Here is a 20,423-nt window from a genome sequence, read left to right as displayed (position 1 = left end):
GTTTATTATATTGAACAAAGCAGCGATCAACATAAGAGTGAAATTTCACTTGCCAGCCCTTTGGAATTGAAAACAATGAGGCAGGCACTTTGGAAGAAGAGAAAGATTATAGTATCTCATTGTTCCTTTAATCTCCACCCACCTCAGAAGTTATGAGATGGTTTGAAGACAAACGTGTCAGCACTTCAAGATAATAGTGCAGTAAAATGAACAAGGTACTGTAGGGAAAAAGTGCCAAATGGCAGAAATCCTAAATGAAACATTTTCTTAATAAAGTAACTAAATAACAAAACTTCAGAAGTACAATAATGGAGGGCACAGCATGGGGACATAACTGGCAAACTGTAGCCTTGAGTACCTGCTGAACAAACTGCTGTTGTACCCTTTTTTTTCCTGTTTTATTTTTTACAAAAACAACATACAACACTCTTTCACTTAAACACATTAATAAACATAAGCATCTCATAAAATCTGAAATACCCACAATACATTAACCCAAAAGAAAAACGATGCACTCTGTTTCTGACCCCAGATCCCCTAAACCCACTGTGACCCAAAGACCAGACCTCCCATCATCCTCTTAGGGCCTCTGTCCAGCAACAATCCACTCTCTCTATGGGGCAGGACAGGTCACCTTTCCTGGGAAAGCACATGAAGTAGATCTTAATGCCCAGGTGCTGCTGGGAGTACCCTTAAGTGAGATACTTTACTCCAGTTGCTCCAGTCCAACCAGTTTTAGTACAACCAGCATTGCTGGGTGGAGGGATCTCTGCAATGGAACAGTGTCCCATCCACCGGGGTGTCACATACTCTTAATATGCTTGACACTAGGGAAACCAAGATGAACTCTAGTATGGACTTTACCTTTTTCTTTTTTTTAAGTACCATCAACAGGCTTCAGCTTTTTTCCCCACTTATTTCTTCTGAAATAGACCATGATCCCACTGTTCATGCAGTAGCTTGTAATATATCTGGATTTTGCAACCCCTTTGTAATGTAACATTTTCCAAGTAGAACAGACGTGAAATGTTGAACGAATGTTTATACTCCAATCTACGTACAGTATATGCCTGACAAATCACTATGACCATATACTGTATCTGCTGGTGAAATTAGGGAGATGTCTTTTACAGTTCTGTGGAATTCAAAGTGGACATTGTGTGGATAGGCTGAGAAAGATTGGACTGAGAGGCGCTGAGGAAAAAATGAATCTATCTCATCTGAAATTTCCTGAAGCAGATTACTTTTTTGAGAGCAGTGAACGCAGACACAATTCTGGCTCGATATCCCGACATGAAATTTGACCTTCAGCAAGAAAGTTGCAAGATGTTTCTTCAGAGATACCTAAAACTATCTGACTGAAATGGTTTGGCAGCCTTGTTGTTCTTGCATCTAAATAAGCGGTGGATGTAATTAGGTGCTATCCCTATTGGCACTTTGAAAAATAGCTGGATCTTAAGACTTCCCTTGTAAAATTGAGTTACAGAAAGCTTTGAATTGTCAAAAAGGTTTCAATTTACCCTTTCATGTGTAAGCTGAGATAAGATAACCATTTACTACGCAATTTACTGCTCTAGTAGGTCATCTCATTTTTTTTTAAAGTCTGAATTAATTACAAATATTTATATGCTTATGATTAAGAAGGACCTAAAGGATTGTAGCTCTCTGGGAAGCGTTGATTACAACAATTTGAGTAAGATAGACCAAATGACCTGCTCTGCTTTGCAAACTTCCTTATGCTCTTAGGTGATCACATCAGGTAACACAAAGCAACATCTCTGACTTCAGGAGCAGCACGGCAATAGATTGTGTGTCACTGAAATGGCTGTTTCATAAACATGTCTCATCTATCACATGCAGTTCTACTGCAGTCTATTGGGCTCTGATTTAGCAACTCTATGCTTTTTTATTTTCATCTCAGAATTGTGGAAAGAAGCTTCCAGCATGATACAGAAACATGCTAAATGCTATTCAGATCAGCACTGGGGTGTTTCTGTGCACGTAGATGGTGATATACAGTATTAAATTTGCACGTTTTCCGTGTGTTGAAATTCATACCGTACCACATTGGTCGAAACTATGGCAAGGCTCAAGATTGGATGAGCTTTGGAACAGTGCGACAGGAGCAAATCTTAGTTATCTGTTACAGGCCTCTGGTATGCCAACGTCTCATCAGTGCAAAGAAGTGGTTCTGTCAGCAGTAGTGCAGGCAGCATCATTATTTGGGAACCATCCAATGGTAGAAGGCTATGTGCCCAAGCAAATCACAATTCACTCTATTTTTGGCACTGAGCATGACATGCATTATTCCAACAATCTACACAGGACTGTTAGAGGTTGTGTCAGATTGTAGAGCAGGGACTGATTTATATGGACAAATATTTTCTTCATTTTTTTAAAAGAAATTTTGTCCAAGTATTGTGGATCTTCCAATAAAATCCCCTTTTTTCTTTTTTCAAAGAAACTGCCTTGTTTATTATTTCTTCCCTCTTAACATTAGGAATTATTGTTACTTGCTATTATTATTCAAACACATTTTTCCATATTTGAAAAACCTTGTGAATGCATAGTACTTAATACAAAAGGGAAAATAATAAGATGCCTTAAATATTATAAAAGGTGTTATGACTTGATTCTCAGGCGCACCTTAAAACAGTATATGTTTTTGTTGTTTTTATCACTTAAAACTGGACTTGTGAGCTGAAAGCAATGGCGAACAGGGTACAGAATGTGATATTATCTTCAAAATTATTTTTAATAATAATAATAATAATAATTGCTTACACTTATATAGCGCTTTTCTGGACACTCCACTCAAAGCGCTTTACAGGTAATGGGGACTCCCCTCCACCACCACCACCAATGTGCAGCATCCACCTGGAAGATGAGACAGCCACCCAGATGTGACGCTGGGGTTACACCCCTACTCTTTTCGAGAAACGCTCTGGGATTTTTAATGACCACAGAGAGTCGGGACCTCAGTTTTACGTCTCATCCAAAGGACGGCGCTTGTTTTCAGTACAGTGTCCCCGTCACTATACTGGGGCATTAGGACCCACATGGACCTCAGGGTGAGCACTCCCTACTGGCCCCACTGAATCCAAATTCAGGAAATATGCGCCTGAATCCAAATCAATAGGTGCTATCACCAATTGCATCATACACTGCAAATGGATTTTCCATTTCTTATAGGATATAATATTGCAACATGGTTTCAGCAAGATTTTGCTAGACCAAACACCCTACATCCTGCGAAATGCTCTATCCAAAACTTATAACCATAAGAGATTCAAACAGGTTCCTGACTAAAGACTGGTTTGGGAAACCATGGCAAATGATCTTAATCTGTATTGCCTTTATCTCCAGGACTTCTAAAAATTACATATTCCAGGCTAATCCATATACTGTACTACTTAAAAGCAATGACTGACTCAGTTTGAAATCAGGTGTGAATTTCCAAATTTCCAACTTTTAAGTATATTTATATTAAGTGTAAGTATATGAAGGATTTGTTTTGTTATTTCCTGTGTGAGTGCCTCCCTTCCACAATGTGTTCTGTTACAAGAATCTAAATCAGGCAACTGAACCATTTCTGTGTAGTTATAACAATAAAATTCCACCTTCATCTCCACCATCTGCCTATATTCTTGCAGTTTGGCCTAAAAATAGGATATCTGTCAATCTTAACACATTGGTATTTATTATTTTCCTCTCTCGGTATCACAGTTAGTGATACTTTCTTTTAGAATTTTTTCGCATCTTGCAGTCATGACAGCTGTAATTCAGCCTTAAAGCAGGATTGATAGATTCTGATCCACCCATTCCTTAGACTTAAGTTACCATATTTTTAGAGACTATGCATTTTATTCACAACATGCCATTTATTTACCAGATAGAAGTTTTTACAAGTTCTGCTTCTTGGCTGGCTGATTTTTTTAAAAAATGTGATATACTGTATGTGTACAACAAACTGAAGATACTACTAGAGATAACCCTCAGAGAATTTTGGGTAAAAGACAGCGATTCCTCTTCCCATAGAGGTACTCTCTCCTTGTAAACTAGTATGATAATTTACACTTGCCATGCATCCCCCATAATAATCAACTGTTGGTTCTATAATACTCGTTTGCATGAGTAATACACTTTAAGAACAAAAAATGCCTAGCTCAAAACTCTCATGAAAAAAATTAAAAACATGGAGAACAAAATTTTCTGTTTCTACTTTATTTTCCTGTAGATAAACTGTCACTGTGTACTGGAGTACAGAGCCCTCCATTTAGATATGGTTATTAATTGTTAAATCAGTGGCATAACAGATGTTACGTAAACACATACAATAAGTGTGCAGGAAGACAGGCAGACAGGACAGTGTTATGAGAAGTACTAAGGATTGTCATTTCTTCTCATCTATTTGCCTTGACGTGTGGCTACGAGAGATAGTTTATTATCTCGTTATAATGCTGACTGTTTATTAAGCAGTCAGCATTATAACTGAGGTAAGAAAGGACAAAAGTCTATTTTTGTCCTATATACAGTATACTCAGCCATGATGAGAAAGCTGCTTATTCCTGGTAAGGTTAATGGCAACCTGGATCCTCTCCCAGAAGCTAGGAATGCAAGGAGACGCTACACCATAAAATGGATACCAATCTATTGCAGTGCACACACACAAGGACAATTTAGAGAAGCCAGTTAACCAAGCTAGCACGTACTTGGAAGGCAGGAGTAAACCAGAGCACCTGGACAATATTCATATAAAAAAGGACCATGCCCCAGTCTGGAATTGAACCCAATACTCAAGAGCTGTTAGACAGCAGGATACTCTGCCTTCTGTCTACTGTGCCTCATTTATTTAGCATTATCAGCAATGACTGAGAATTTTGGAGTTTTCCTCGCTTTACCAAAAAATGTCAAAGTAAAGCGAGAAAAAAAAAGTATCTTTGTATGGGTAGAAGGGAAGGATAGACATGTTTCCTTGGAACAGTGTTTACAAAGCCAAGCTGTGTTGAAAACACATTTTATCTGAAGGTTTTAAACTTAAGCATCTTTTCTATGAATAAAAAATAGGTCAAAAGCTGCAGCAGAAAGTTTTTTAAGTGTTTTCTTCAGTGGGTGTCTGCCAGTTCTTTCCTTTATGACAATCCCAATGAACAAGACTCTTGGGTAATTACACACTTTTTTAAATGGTTTACATCCTTTACCTTGCCTGCTTTACCTACTTCACTACAATAGAATTTACTATAAAAAAAAAAATAATAATCCAGAAATTAACACTTACGGGCTGTGAAATTCTACGCTAACAAATGTTTATTGCGTCATTTTTTATCAACAATTTATTTCAGTCCATCCCTTTTCCAACTGCTTTATCCAGTTTGAGCTCAGAGGGGAGCTGGGGACTATCCTGGCAAGGAAGGGGCACAAGGTGGGATACACCCTGAATGGGATGCCAGTCCATTGCTGGGCAGGCACAGATATGTACACTCACATCAGGACCAATTTACCCGAAAGCCAACTAACCAATCAGTACAATACGTCTTTGGTTTGTGGGTGGAAATTGTAGTACCGAGAGGAAACCCATACAAAAACACAAATATCATCTTGTTTGTGTTATCCAACAATGCTTTCACATCTTTGGCCCTTTTACCACTTTGCCGGTTTTTTAGTAACACTGTTTATTAATAAGCAATGTATGGTAGGCTTAGTGGGCCACTCTTTACAAGGAATGAGATTCCACTACAAATTGGTCTAAGGGGAAAATCACCACATTGTGGTTTTGATGTGGCTCATATAATCCAGCCTCAGGCTACTGTTAGCTAAAATCATTATATGGAGTCAAATATGATCTCAGTTTCCAAACATTCATACCTTAAAATTTAGTTTCTAGTTCGCAAAAACATGAAAAGAACAATCATGAAGTATGATAATGCAAACAGCAGATAGAAGTACATTATACAAGTATGTAATGTCATCAAAAGTGTCATTTGAATGATTTAAAGTAGTAATGCATTTCAGATCATTCTATATTTTAGTGAAAATCAAAAGAAACTTAGCATTCTATTTATGCAAGTATGCTTTAAGAGAAATACATATTTTGAATTTGGATATTGATTAGGGCCTAAATGTTTTTGTTAACATTTTGCTTTATTGATCATTCACTGACTGGCTTTGAATGGCTTTGACTGCAGCAAATGCACTAAACCTCATTAGCAAGAGATATTTGAATGCCAGACCTCATAACAATCAAGAAATAAAGACACACACTGGAACCAGTAAGGCCTGCTTCTAAAGAGAACAATGCCTCTATGCCTTCAGAATATTGGAGGCTATTGTAAGTCAGCATATTCACTCACTTAAAGTCTGGGGTATTCATGGACAGCCATTTCTAACCTGGCAAGACATGACTGTCAAACGCAGTCCATCAATGCTAGGCCATGATCTGGGAGACCATCATAACACCTCATCAAGAACACTAGGGACCTCCAAATATAATGATATGACCAGGAGTGTCAATTTACCACAAAACTCCACTCATAGCAATTGATGTAATCTGACTGCATGGCACTTCATTGATCATACTTGAGACCATACTTCCTGCTTTTCCTGTGGGTTTATTCTGAGATACCACATTCCAGTGTGACAACGTACTTCTTCGTGTAACAATATTTTTCGAGTGAGATGAGAATGTGGCAATCCTGTTGTGGTTGCCCTACTTGCCAGACTTGAGCCCCATTAAACATTTGCAGGACACGCTGGAAAAACATGTGGAGGGAAGGATTCAAAGATCAGTGAACACATGTGGCACATCCAGGCTCCTCAAGAGAAAAGAGACAGAATCCAACAAGACAGCACCCACAACGTGTTGGACAGCATATGGCACATAAGTATACCTTGTTTGCTTCCAACAGTCCACATACTCAAATAGCCTGTTACAGTACAATCACTTTAGATACCCTGTTGATCAGATGTCTTGATGACAAATATCATCATAAGTCATGTCTGCTCAATACAATGGACCCGCTACAAACAAGATTTTGTCACATTCCTTACAATAACTTTATGAACTTGTTGCAAAAACAAGTGAATTGCTTCTTTTGAGGCTCTTTATGTGTGAAACTGACAGACGAGCCACTCCAAGTTCTTGTTAGCTGTTGTCTGCTCAAAGTCAGTGACAATCTCAAAACTGAGAGCTGTGTAAAGCCTGAATTTAATCTGTGGACAAACTGCGGGCAAACTATCTTTAAAATTAACTTATGGTGGTATAATGGTTTGCACTGTTATATCCAGAGAGAAACAATTAAGAGTTTTCTTGCAAATCCAACTTTTTACACTCAAGGTTAAGAAAAAACCCTTGATGATGAATGTACCATACAGTTTTCTAACATCCCAATGTCATTCTACCATACCCAATTTATTTTTTTACCTTTGAGATGTCTATATATTAGGAGCTATTAACATAACTTCATTAAATAGAATAATCATTTATAAAAGGTGCTCATTTCATTTGCTCAAATGTTTTCCTGTACATTCCTCTCAGATCACTGCTAGCAGGACAACCACAGAGGTCACAGCTAAAGATGACTGTGCACCTGAGGTTTAAAAACAATAAATCACTAAGGTAGAAATGGCTTTATATTGTAGGCATATTCTCTTTTTAAAAGAAAAAAAACTTGTATTTCGATTAATCAGCTTTTTGCTCAAAAGTGCATTTTTGTCTGTTTGTAAAGAAAAAAGAAAGAGAAATAGATTTAATGGCACTTAGCATCATGCTTTTTGAATTCCACTCTGTGCCTCCGGGCAGAGATTTTCTTCTTCACTCTTTTGTGTGATTGTGTAACCTCAGGGTTTCCATCAAAAATTTAAAAACATCTCTGCTCGCACAGGATCAGAAGTTGGGTATAAAAGTTGAATATTTCAAAGGCACCCAAAAAGAGAGCCTAGGAAAAAGCTCAAATAATATACATCAAGTAGTAAAATACTGCTTCAATTCTTCGTTCTCAGATCACTGACAGAAAATAAATCCTTTAATAATATTGCAATTCAAATGATAAAATCATTTGCAGGGATAAAATAAAACATACATTTTAATGTTAGTTTCTTTAGTAAGGAGCTAATTACAGCTAATTCTGAAGCACTACTATAGATTCCATGCATACATTTTAACCAAAACAAATACAGAGATATACAATTTGAAAACTGGGATAATTGGGTGCTTTGTAACTACACAAGTACATAATATCCACTGTTAAATAAAATTCAACAATGCTGCTCCCCACATAATCAGATCTTTGAATTAACCTGGAAATCAAACTTTAGTTATTATTACATAAAGCAAAACAGCAATACTTTCACTGATGATGATATTAATTTATCAAACCTTTGTGAAGGTTCTCAGTAATGAAGAGATGCCTTTTAACTCGCCAGCCAGAGCCACAATTAATAATTGATGATTATCTATTTAAAATTTAAAGGGTAACACATTAACACCCTCATCACCTGTGCTTTCACACAGTCCAGCTTCTATATGCTTCCTGTCTCATTTCTATCTACAGTATAATACAGTGGATCACAACCAGTGCCTTTCACTTGTGAATAGCCGGATGTTAAATCAAAGGAGAGGGCAGGAGGCAACAGCCCACACAGTGAAAGGGCACAACCTGGCTGCTACATATCACACCTCCGTTTTAATTGGTGGGAGCTCCAAAACAATAAATTCTTTAGCAGCGCTATTATGCAGCTGAGCACTCAAGACCAGCAAATAAAACCATATGTGCAAATGGAAGCTGACAGGAAATCCTCCGTGCACGACAAACAGGACCTGCTCTTCTCAGTAGCCTATGGTTGCTTGCTGCGAGATGAGTATAATTAAGCGGTCGGCATGCAGCTCCGATGGCAAAATCCCATTGTCTTGACAGGAGCTTAAGGTTGCCCTTTAGCTTGATCCACATTGTGAGGTAGGGTCTTTTCTTCCCCAGACCCAGTCAAATCAATCTGCGGTTTTAAAAGCCAGAATAAATCCAGCAACTTAGAGATCTGCAGATCTAAAGGCTGTCTGTCCCTTGTTTTTTTTCCCTGCCCAGCAGAGATTGGCTAGGAGCACTTTCTGTTATCTCCAGGGAAGCATAGGTTGGGGGAGGGGAGAAAAGGCCCACCAAATCATTCTTATCTATTCTGTGCACACCTAAAACAAATTGGATCTAGCCTGTGGGTGTCGTTTATTTGGCTCTCGTTAAGGAACGGTTCCTACTTGTTCTTCAGGGTCTTCGGGGTTTTTTTTGTAAGGCTTTTTTAAAATGGGTCTTTTTAAAGGCCTTGTTCCCTTTGAGTCATTTGCACTTTTCAAAAGAGCACAAAAGAAAGTCTAAAGCTTATCTGTCGTACTAGTGCTTCTATGCAGCTGGTTTGTACTGCACTGACATATTATGACACCTGTTAATGGTAATGTCGTTTGCAAGACCTTTCTGTATAACGTGATAAGTTGCATTTTTTAAATTTTGAACTTAAACACTATCAGCTATACCTGACAGGAACGTAATTCCGGTTCATCAAAGCTGGTGCCTTCTCCTTAGGCATGTCTATAAATTCTGTTTAATCATACAATAATGTTGTCCACTGTAATTAGCAGGTTATTAAAATCTGAACCCTAATCATTCGTTTATGGCAAATGAATGGACATTTGATGAAGGAACGTGTTCATGTAGTAAATAAGGTTTGAAAAGGGCTCAGCATATTTCTACTTATATTTCTATTTCTGGAAGTTAGCACTTATTTAGGTTTTACTAGCTTGTTAGGCTAAATTAGTTTTTTTGTATCAAACCCCCTTTTTCCAATTCAAAAGTAAGATACAGAATATATTTTATATCCTCCAGTTGCTGCTAATGCAACAGTTATGCTTCATGGAACTTGGAAGATTGTAGATTTTGAGGTGGTACGTTTTCACTTACACTTAAACTGCTGTCATTACTTGTAAATTAATTGCACTGCCATCCATAACTTAGTGTGCTATGAAAAAAAGTTTTGGGGAAAAATGCATTCAGTTACTTAAAATATTAAAATGTTTAATCAGTAAAAATGAAAACAAATATTTGAGGGGGAATAAGCTGAACTATTATATCACAGCATACTGATGGATATAGGAATTAAAGGCTAACCTCAAGAACCACATTTTAATTACACCTTTACCGACTTTCTTGGATCAAATTTACTTCAGACAATATGTCAAAGACAAATCATCCTTGTTTTCAGGAACTAACAAAGAAAATAACACTACAGTTTAAAAATGAACTTGAATGTATTGTGCTTAAAGGCTATTTACATTTTATTAAGGTTTAAAAACAAATTTGATTACCACTGTTTGTAATCTGCTTGGATTGAAGTCCCGGATTTTAATTGCAGTACCCTGCACGCCCAACAATGTTAGTGCTAATTTTATAATGAATACTTATTTACCAACTCTGCAGTCACCTATGGAGCTATTGAATTATACATGTATGTATTTTTAACTATTTTATTCACTTCAAAACTTTGTTTACACTTGCAAGGATGATTGTTAAAGTTAGAACAAATGCCACTGTCAAATCAATACTGTGTATTTTAATAAACAATACTTCATGCTTTTGGACATGGAAAGTGTCAATATGCAGCATTTTTTTCATGAAACCTGATGAAAGTAGGAGCATCTTAGAGTAATGACTGGGACCCTGAACCCATAAATCATGGGTTCAGATACCTTCTTCAGATACTGCTATTGTGACCTTAACTTTTACCTGAACACCTGAACAGTCCGCCTGCAATAATCTTGTGTCCCATCCAGAAAAGAGACATGTCCTCTTAGTCTAGTTCACACAACAAAAAGCAGGATAATCTCTGGTCTGATGAGACTCTAGGCACATGTATGAACTTATTACAGTACTCATTTTACTTAAGAGCGATAAAGAAAACATTCCTTAGAAAATTCTGACTATACAGACCCAAAATGCAAAAACAACAGAACAGTGAGATACATCACAAAAATGCTGAAAGCAATCAGCGAATATGTCAAACAGATTTTTTTAAAAAGCCTTCACTACACTCCAGCAGGTTCCCAACAGTGAAAGCCAAGACCATCTCAGCTCGGGGCAGAAGTGACACTGGACAATCCTCTAGGGTTCTGCATTAGTGCGCTAAATTAAAGGGGGTATTAGATTAAATTGGCTCTCCGATTTCAGTGGTGTGAGTAAAATTCCGATTTGCATTTTCCACTACTGCTTACGATATAATTAGTTGAGGGTGATTCCCATGTGGAAACACTGACAGCCAAATCTGACTGCCTGCCAGTAGCTTATCACTTCTTCCAAGTCATGAGGTATATGTGTGTGTGTGTCTAAGAGGAAGCATCCAACGTCTGCTAGCCAGAAACTAATGTAATTCAAGGAACAGCACTGGGGTGCAGCAGGTGTGTGCAAGTCACTTCTCAGGCAATCTTTTAACGAGGCTGGCTGATTTTAAAGTTTATCCATTAGTAGATCAGATAACATTATATAAATCTGACACCCTACTTAAGCAAAGTTACGCATGCTTTGCAATAGCTTTCAAATTAAGCAACAAAAAATGAAATCACATCAATTGTCTGACATAATCTGACAACTGACAACTCTGACATACAATTTGGCTTAAATTATTATTTGCCTTACAGAAAATGTGGTGTGAATACACCGGGTTAATATGAAAGTTGAAATGCATCAAAATGCATTCTTTGTAAGGAGCAACTAAAAAAGGAAGTCATTGATGAAAAGATTACTGAATTTTTTTATGTTCTTTTGCAATACTGTTGCACTGTTATATAAAATTTTGTATTACTAAACTTTTGGAGCTGCCTAAAGTTGAAATCATCTGTTTGGCATCATTCATCATGAAAAGCAACATAACTGAGTTCAATAACAAGAAATTATTAAATTGCTGGCTGAAGTCAGGGTCTTCTTTAAGGGAAACTGTCTTGTATTCATTTTCAAGACATTTTTACAAAAGGTTTAAAGGGAAAATGTGCTGGCAAAATTCTGGCAAGAATTGTAAAAACTTAAAATACAAGTTGCCAAACTGTATTTTTACATTATGGGTGGATACACAAAATCTATGCCTAAATATGATCCATTATCATTTTAAAACAACCAATAAACTGAGAACAGTTAGTGTTAAAAACACAAAGTTTAAAGTGATGAAATTATAAAAAAAATATTTTAAAGGCTAACATTACAATTATATTGTTCTGGACTTCTTTTTCTCCTTACTGAGCTCTAGAGAGGAAACTAATCTCTTTGTGTGATTTACATTCCAAATGCCATGTATAACTTGCTTTTAGTTTGTCTCATTTTTCTCTGATATACTGTATAAAGTACTATATAAAAAATAAAATAAATTATTGAGTGGTTAAGAGACCTAAATGGAACATGCTGTTCTCACTTAAGAGCCCTTTTATTTTCCATTTTCTAACTAATCTGATTAACAAACAGTTTACTTGTACAGCTAGTTGTACCTAGCTGTAGTTTGTGCTGGAAAAAGAAGACAAGACTCTTCACAAAATAAACTATGTGCAGACAATACACGTGGTTTCTTTTTAAGTTTTTAAAAATTGTTTAAACCCACAAAATAGCCCCAGGAAATCCCTAGGGAATTTTGAACAAAATGAAATAAACACCTATATAACCACTCCGTCCACTAAGCTACATTAGTGATCAACCAGATTTAATAAAGCAAATACCACTCCCAGAAATAAAGAAATTAAAGACACAAAAGAAAAAACAATAAATATAACCATTAGATTTATAAATATACACATATCCCAGAATCTAAACCAGTTCAAGGCAATTTAACACAAGTGAATTAGGTAAAACCAGTCCAATAAAACTTTTCATCCAGTAAAGGTAAATTCTACATTATCTGATGCCACTTTTCCATTACTGGTATTATTCCTTTGCTCCAGGTGAGTCTGAGCACCTGCCCTATGCTTCAAAGTACTGTACTAAACTGAGTCTGCCCCTTTCAAACTTACGTTTCAGAAAAAAAAACTTATAACTCTGGTATTTACAAGGATAGTATACTAATTATATTAAATATTTTGAGGTACAATGCAGAATCCCTGAGCAATTTCAGCAAATAACTTAAAGAAAGTTTAAGGGTACAGAAATGTCCCATTATTTTTGTCCTTAGTAGAAAAAAAATAGGATAAAAGGTACAGTGGTCAGAGCCAACACTGCTTAAAACGTAGAATACATAAATTAAAGGCTTAAACATATATCCAAAAAACATTTGTGGTGATACTCCACTTCTTAAATTTAATTACAGACTTAATTGTAATTTAACTGTAATACAACAATGAAAATTATTGTTTTGCCTTCAGTGCACTATAGTCCCTATGAAACATCTGCAAACATGAGAAGATGAAAAATATAAGAAGTGCATATACTGTAGGATTTTGTCCTTTAAAAAGCCGATTTCAGAGGAAGGAAATGAAGAAGGCCAGAAACAACAGAGCTTATTCTTATTAAAGAGGTATGTTATACCATACATGCCTGATCATCAGGCTACAAAGTATTGGTTAGGGAGTCCTTTTCCTACTTTGTTTCTATTTGTTAAATCCAGAACTTGAGCCAAGAAGACGTTTTTAAATTTCCATTTAAACTGAGGCAGCGTGAGAAGACAATGTGAATCCTGCACTGCATTTTTTTTTTCTTGTGGTGGTTGGGACTTGTTGTGGGGTATTGATTCGCCTCCCTGAGCCAGTTTACATAATTGGTTAAAATGACCAAGTGCAGAGAGGGATTGCTCGCTGCTGAAAACCATTTCCCAGCGCAGCTTGGATTTGAGCCAAGCCTGGGGTTGTTCGGATGTGTTCCAGCCCCAGCCTGACTGGCAGCAATTAGGGGTGTCTGAGCCAAGCTCAGCTTGTGCTCCACGCAAACACCCCTAATTACTGCCAATTAGGCTAGGCGGGTAGGCAGATTTGAGAAGCCAAGGATGTTCAGGCATGGGTGGGCATGGAAACAATTTTCAAGGGTTTTAACGTGACTATGTGAAAAGGTTAATGCTTTGGAGTACAGAGATAATAATAAGAGAGAGCTCGTCTCACCTCAAGCGACGTGCCTGGCTTTTTCTTCAACTCTTCACATTTCCTAAATTTGCAGATCTGGTGGCCGGTTTTGCGATTCCGACAACTGCTACAAACCCCGCAGTTGATTAGCCTCCTACAGGGTGCACAGACCCCACACCTTTTCCTTTTCTTCTTCGCCGGGTTTCCACTGGATGCCGAGGAATTATTCTGTGGGCAGTCTGCCAGATTGGCAATTTGAAACGCACTGTCTGTAACGGCTGCTGAGGCTGCGGGGGAGTGAAGGGCTGTCATGACGATGACCCCGGGAGGTAATGAGATGCCCCCTAAAGCCGGAATAGCGGAAAAAGTTCCAACGCGTTCTGGGAGATTCATTATCTCTGCTTCAGCAGCGCCGCATTTCAGCTTGTTCATGCATTCTCCTGCTAAAGGTCTGCAGTGTTCGGGGGATAAGGTAGTGAGGAAATTATTATTTGCCATTTGCAACGTCTCTGGCGGCACGCCAGGCTTCCCCGGCCTCTGGGAGTCATTTCTATGCATGCTGGTCCTATTAGAGTTTATTGCTGCTGATTTCCTTCCCCAGAGCATAGCGTTATCGCAGTTCCAAGGGGACACACCAATTCTGGCACTGGGAAAAATTGGCGTCGTTATACGAGCAATCTTCGCTGTCTGTGGAAATGCCCCATTCGTTTTATAAAAGTTTGCAAAAGATCTGTACCTTTCCATTTCGGCATTATAATCCAAAACGGGGTTTAATCCACTCTCTTGAAGATTATCCTTTTGTAATATAGAAGGCTCAGCGCTCTGTCCATTCTCAACACAAAGAGCATTGTTTATATTAGACATGGCCGCAATTATTTAGTGATGTGATTAAAAAAAAGTCTAGAGCTGTATTCACCTTTCTCGAGCTGGAGCTGGTTACAAACAATACTTTACCATCTTCGCATGTCTTCTCTGGTACTAAAACAAGAAACAACAATTACTGATACAACTAGAAAACATTTCTTTTTATTGTAATCAATTTCCCCACAAAGTTATTTGAGATGACGAAGGCAAGACATTCAGCACATCTGTTGACATTTCATTTATTTTTCCTGACTACATTTTTAATGAAGTGCATTTCAAATTCCCAAAGCTGATCCTTGTCTTTTGACAATTATGTGATAGCTATGACACGCTAACATATTAGTATAATAGGAAACAAGCAGCGAGTTTAGAAAAACACAACTTATACCATGTCAGAATTTAAGGGAGTACAGAGAGACAGTTTTTTTTATTTCAAAGCAGTCTGGAGTTACAGAGACAAAATATGGGAACAAATTCTTGTCAAAATTAAGGTGTTTCATTTCCATTCTGGGTCAGTTAGCAATTCTTCTGAAATTGGAAATGGATTTTGGTTTACAGTAAATAAATATATTATGTTTTCACAAACATAGGGATCTTGTAAGGAAACATCTTGAAGGCTATATTTTAAGAGGTTAAGCTGTAAGACTTCAAGTGGCTCTTCAAAGATGCAGGATGATATTTTCAACAGATAATGTGCTCTCTAAGCCATAAGCAATTGTGTTCAATGTAAATGCACCTCAGCCCAACCTTTTAAAAGCACCTGGCATCCATTCATTCTCATCTCTATTACATTTACTCAATGACAGTAAGATAGCCACTGGTGAATTTTAACCCAGCCAAGCCATAGACCCGACAACTGTAGTGTCAGCTGCCTTGGGGGACTCCATTTCCTCTCAAGTCAGTCTGGGTTTTGTTTCCATAGATAAAAGCCCATTAGACACATCCCCTGCTTCCATTACCTTTCCTGGTCCTTTCTTTTTAATTGCCAAACCCGATACATTTCAGGAACTCGAAAGCATTTCTTATTATTCTAGGGTGCAATATAGCATCAAGCTGGAAATGTATTACAAATATGTCAAATTAAGTAATGAAGAGAATTTGCTGGTGCCTTGTTTTACAGTGTCACAAATACTCTGCTATATACAAAAGTTGGGGCTTCTTGAGTTTTGTTACTGGTTCTGCTGGTTTTGTTTTTTTTTATGAGGGAGTTAGGTACCTGTACCATATTACTTAGGACTTGTTTGGATAATGTTCTGGGTTGTTTTTTAGACTTTAAAATGCAACATTATTATACAAAAGTAACAGCCACACCACATGTTTTTGCATTGTCACATGGTATTAGTGGGATTGGTGAAGACTAACCTTTAATTCACCTATATTTAAGCAGCTCATTTTGTACATACATTGTACAGCAATTATTATTCTATCAATGAAAAAGAAAAAAACATGTATACTGTGAATGTATCAAATTCATAAAACATGACATTCTGATAGTAAAGTAATGAGAATAAATACCATACAGAAAACTAACGGCATACAAATAACCACCCGTCTTCTGTCTCATTATTACTTAATCAATCCATCCCTTGGGCAAAGAAGAAGCCAAAGGCAATCAAGTCCCAGCTATTGATTTTCAACCTGTAAACAAAGTTTAGTGAAACAGAAATACTCAACACTTAGAGAAAGGGGGGGAAAGTGTCTCCATTGACGAATCCCAGTGTCGCTGCACCACGATGCCATTAATTACTTTCTGTCTGGTGTGTCGAAGACACTCAGATCAAAGGTCATGCACAGAAAGACCGAGGAGGGACTGAACGGTGCAATTAAACCAACAAATTAATTCGCCTGCGCTTGAATCAGTTTGGCACCAGCATAACCCACGAACAATCGTCTCGTCAGAATACATGCAAATGTGAATTTTGGGGGGGTGGCGAAAATGGAAGAGCATCACCTACCAGGTTCCCGATGAAAAGAGATTCCAGACGCTACCAGTCTGCCAATATAGAGCAGCACATCACTGCACGGCGAGAGGGGGGAAAAAGAACGCAAGATATGTGAAGATGCACAGTAAGCGTTCAAAACAAAAGGCTCTTTTTTCATTCACTTATATAGAAAAGAAAAGTACCAAAAGAAAAGAAGTGAGGTGGAAGGGAGACAGAAAAACCGCCAGCAGTGTACCTCTGTGCCGAAGGTGAATTACGGAAGGTGAGGTGTTTCCTCTGGGTCCGGGGTGTATTGTGTAGCAGCCGAGTGTTAGCTCGGTCCGTGTCTCCTGTCGCTGTGTGTGGCTGATTGGTGCTGAGGTGAGGAAGCTGGGATGTGGACACCTACTGATCATTGGCTGGAAATTACTATAGAAACATGAGGAGCACTTGGGAGGGGGAATGGCTTAGGGCTCTCTGTTGGGAAATAGCTCTGGGAAGCTGCGTCTTAACCTCTTTTTTCTTTTTTCCCCCCTTTCCCTCATTTTCTTTTTATTCGGACACATGACGAGGCATTTAGAGAAGCATGTAATTTTTAAGGATACGTCCCCTAATAAGGATTTTGTGCTTCGTTAAAAAACTTGTCAGATTAATTAGAATTGAGGCGTGCGTTGATTAAGATAAAATGCTCCTACCAGGGTGGTGTTTTATTTATTTTTTGTTCCGGTAGAAAGACAGCCATAATTAAGGAGCGCAATGGTTTCATCGTTGTGTTTATAATCGCGTTTTATAAACACTCTTTTGTTAAAAACTATATGCACAGATTTTCATAAGTATTCACTATTTCTTATAATTGTGAAGTTGTCTGACTTAAGCCTACAATACATGAGTATTTTCCACACAAGAAACTCTTAACAAATCTGTAAAATAACATCAGTTGGTATTATAATTATCGATCCTTTGAGACTTGCTTATCACCAGCATTTTATTATTCATGATAAAAATGTATTAAACAGCGAAGTACAGCATATATGCTGATGAAAGTTTGAAACAAACTCACCTGCTTTGAAGAAATATTATTATTGCCAGTAGTTTATGTTTTAAATTGTTCAGCCTTATTTCCACCTGAGCTAAAGAAAATTAAGATAGCACATAATAATTGCAAATGTTGATATTGACCATAACTGGTGTGATAAAAAAATATATCTATACAGATTTCATATTCACCTATGCAGGATGGATCGTGATTAGGAATTTGGTTATTACTCCATTGCATTCTTCCAATGAATACCGTAAAAGAGTTTTACAGGAACCTCTTTTAGGTACTGTTGTTGAAAAAGTCTGTTGATCTTTTTCAATTGTTTTCTCTTACTTTTACATTCTAATGTACTGATAGTTTTTATATATTTCCAGTCCTCAGCGACACAAGATGACATTTTTGCTTCCCGTCAGTTTTGAAGTCGGCCTTACATTTATCTTATAATCTCTATTGTCTAACACTGCAGGGGGATGTGTTAGAATTTAATTTAACTTGATATTTTACCTCTGTGTTACTTTGATGCATATATTCCAGGTACTGGGACTCAGGAAGCCACGCTGTAACTCAATATGACATTTGTTATTAATAAGACATAGACCAGGCCCAGCATGATTCACCAATGGCCAAAACTTTCCTTCTGTCTTCCCACTTATTCTTTCTTTCCTTAGATTATTTCTTTACAAAACTGAAGCTATCAACATGTCGACATTCCTGTATCCTTGTAAAGTTTTTAGATGTGAAGTGTTAATGCCATCTGTGAAATTTTATCTCTAGGCCAGAATGGACATTGGGAAATAAGCATATGCAAAAGATATGAACACTGAACATAATATTTGCAGTTGAGTATAAGCCATTAAGCCCATATACTTCATTTGGTTGCTAGTAGCTACTGTATTTGACCCAAGGATCTCATACAACAATTTCTAGAAAGAAACAATTGTACCAGCTTCAACAACATGTCTGGGTAACAACATTCTGTGTAAAGACATGCCCACTGCTTTCAGTTTGTAAAAGCCTTACCCGTTAGTTTCCATTTGTGTCTCCTAGCTCATTTTTTTCTGTTGTAATGATTAAGTCTATAGGGGTTAACATTCCCAGTGCCTTGAGAACTCTCAAAGAGATGAATCAGGTGTCCTTGTAATTTTCGCAGTTCAAGACAACAGTGATTAATTTAATTTTTATCATGTCAGAGCAGGACATTACCGAGCCCAGAGAGTTTCTCTTCTTTGGACTGATTCTAGAGTGTCGATATTTTTTGCAGTGTGGTAATCACAGTTTCTGCGATGGACTAGTGTCCCATCCAAGCTGTATCCTGCATGTGCCTGTTGCTTGCAGGGATAAGCTTCAGCTCCTTCAAGATCCTATATTGGATAAAATGGATAGAAAATGGATGGATGGTAATCAAAATCTTATATAATGTTAGAAATTAAGCATTAAGTGTGCATGGTGGCATCTTAGAATAACATTACTTATGTTATTCTAAATAACATTATGTTGTACTATATATCCTAAAGTTTTCTACCTAATTTTTTGCATTCTTACAGTCAAGAAGAGATACAGTGAATCATATATTAACATAATCACCTATGTTTTTCTCTTAAGTTGCTCCTTCAATCTCATAGTTTTACATTTTATATGTGTAGCTTGTATTTTGGCTTTGAAGACTTTAGTGTTACCTTTTCATGTTACTTGCACCAGATCAGTGCCTCATCTGTCAGATAGCACAGCAGATAGGTATATTTTCCTGTCGTGTTAAGGAAAAGATATTGCAGGAAACATTCATTTATCATTTGACATTCTGAGAGCACATTAATTATCTGTTAATATTCAAAATCTGAGACTGATAAGTGAAAAACAGGGAATAAGGATGCAAGGATCCTTCAGCTTTCTACAATAATAAAAATAATCCTTTATCTAATATGCTAAGTCAGTAGAGAGCAGCTTCTCATTTACACTTTCGACTTGGCCAAGAGGCTTACATAAATGTTATGCATAAGAAACACTGTGACTTGAAGAAAACCAAGTACAGGAAACATTTTATTTCTAAAGAGTCTGGTAGCTCTTCCAGAGAGAGTCTGAGCCACTGGAGACAAGCTGGTCTCAAATCAGCTGTTTGCAGAACGATATGTGTGTATGATAGAGGTTTGCACATTCTTTCGTTTCATAAATGTATTCCTCAAATTATTTCTTTGACTACATACTGCCTATACAGTATACTGTATATATACCTGGCTATACAGTATTTTTCATCTACAACCAGTTCCCAATAATTACGAATCAGAACTGATCAGGACATGAACACCATTTACTGAATACATGTGTACAGTTTTATTTGATTTCCAGAGCTTTTATGAATGCCTGTTTTTGATTTTGCATGAAGTGTGATCATTTCCGATATCAGAAAAGCCATAAAAGTGAAGAGTGAGTGCTGTGCTTTGCTACGGATTAATGTCCTGCCAGCAATATCAGACCATATACCTGTGCGTGTTGGAATCTGTCTAAGCCTCATGACTGAAAATCATTTTATCCTATGACC

At 37.3% G+C, this 20,423-nt stretch overlaps 1 protein-coding gene across 1 annotated transcript in view; it reads right to left on the bottom strand.

The window, feature by feature from the left end:
• Positions 1-17,200, bottom strand: part of cxxc4 (CXXC finger 4) — a 38,673-nt gene extending 21,473 nt beyond the window's left edge. Inside the window, exons 1-3 of the mRNA XM_088909079.1 lie at positions 17,105-17,200; positions 16,882-16,943; positions 14,102-15,040 (exon numbers count right to left, since the gene is read on the bottom strand). Of these exons, the coding sequence (XP_088765205.1) occupies positions 14,102-14,926 (825 nt within the window). The 5' untranslated portion in view covers positions 14,927-15,040; positions 16,882-16,943; positions 17,105-17,200. The remainder of the gene's footprint in view (positions 1-14,101; positions 15,041-16,881; positions 16,944-17,104) is intronic.
• Between the last annotated feature and the right edge of the window lie 3,223 nt (positions 17,201-20,423).

The sequence above is a fragment of the Atractosteus spatula genome, chromosome 1 (assembly GCF_055471065.1).
Source record: "Atractosteus spatula isolate fAtrSpa1 chromosome 1, fAtrSpa1.hap1, whole genome shotgun sequence".
NCBI classification, from domain to species: domain Eukaryota; kingdom Metazoa; phylum Chordata; class Actinopteri; order Semionotiformes; family Lepisosteidae; genus Atractosteus; species Atractosteus spatula.
The sequence above is the reverse complement of the archived record's forward strand: the minus strand, read 5'-3'. Positions and strand labels throughout refer to the sequence as shown.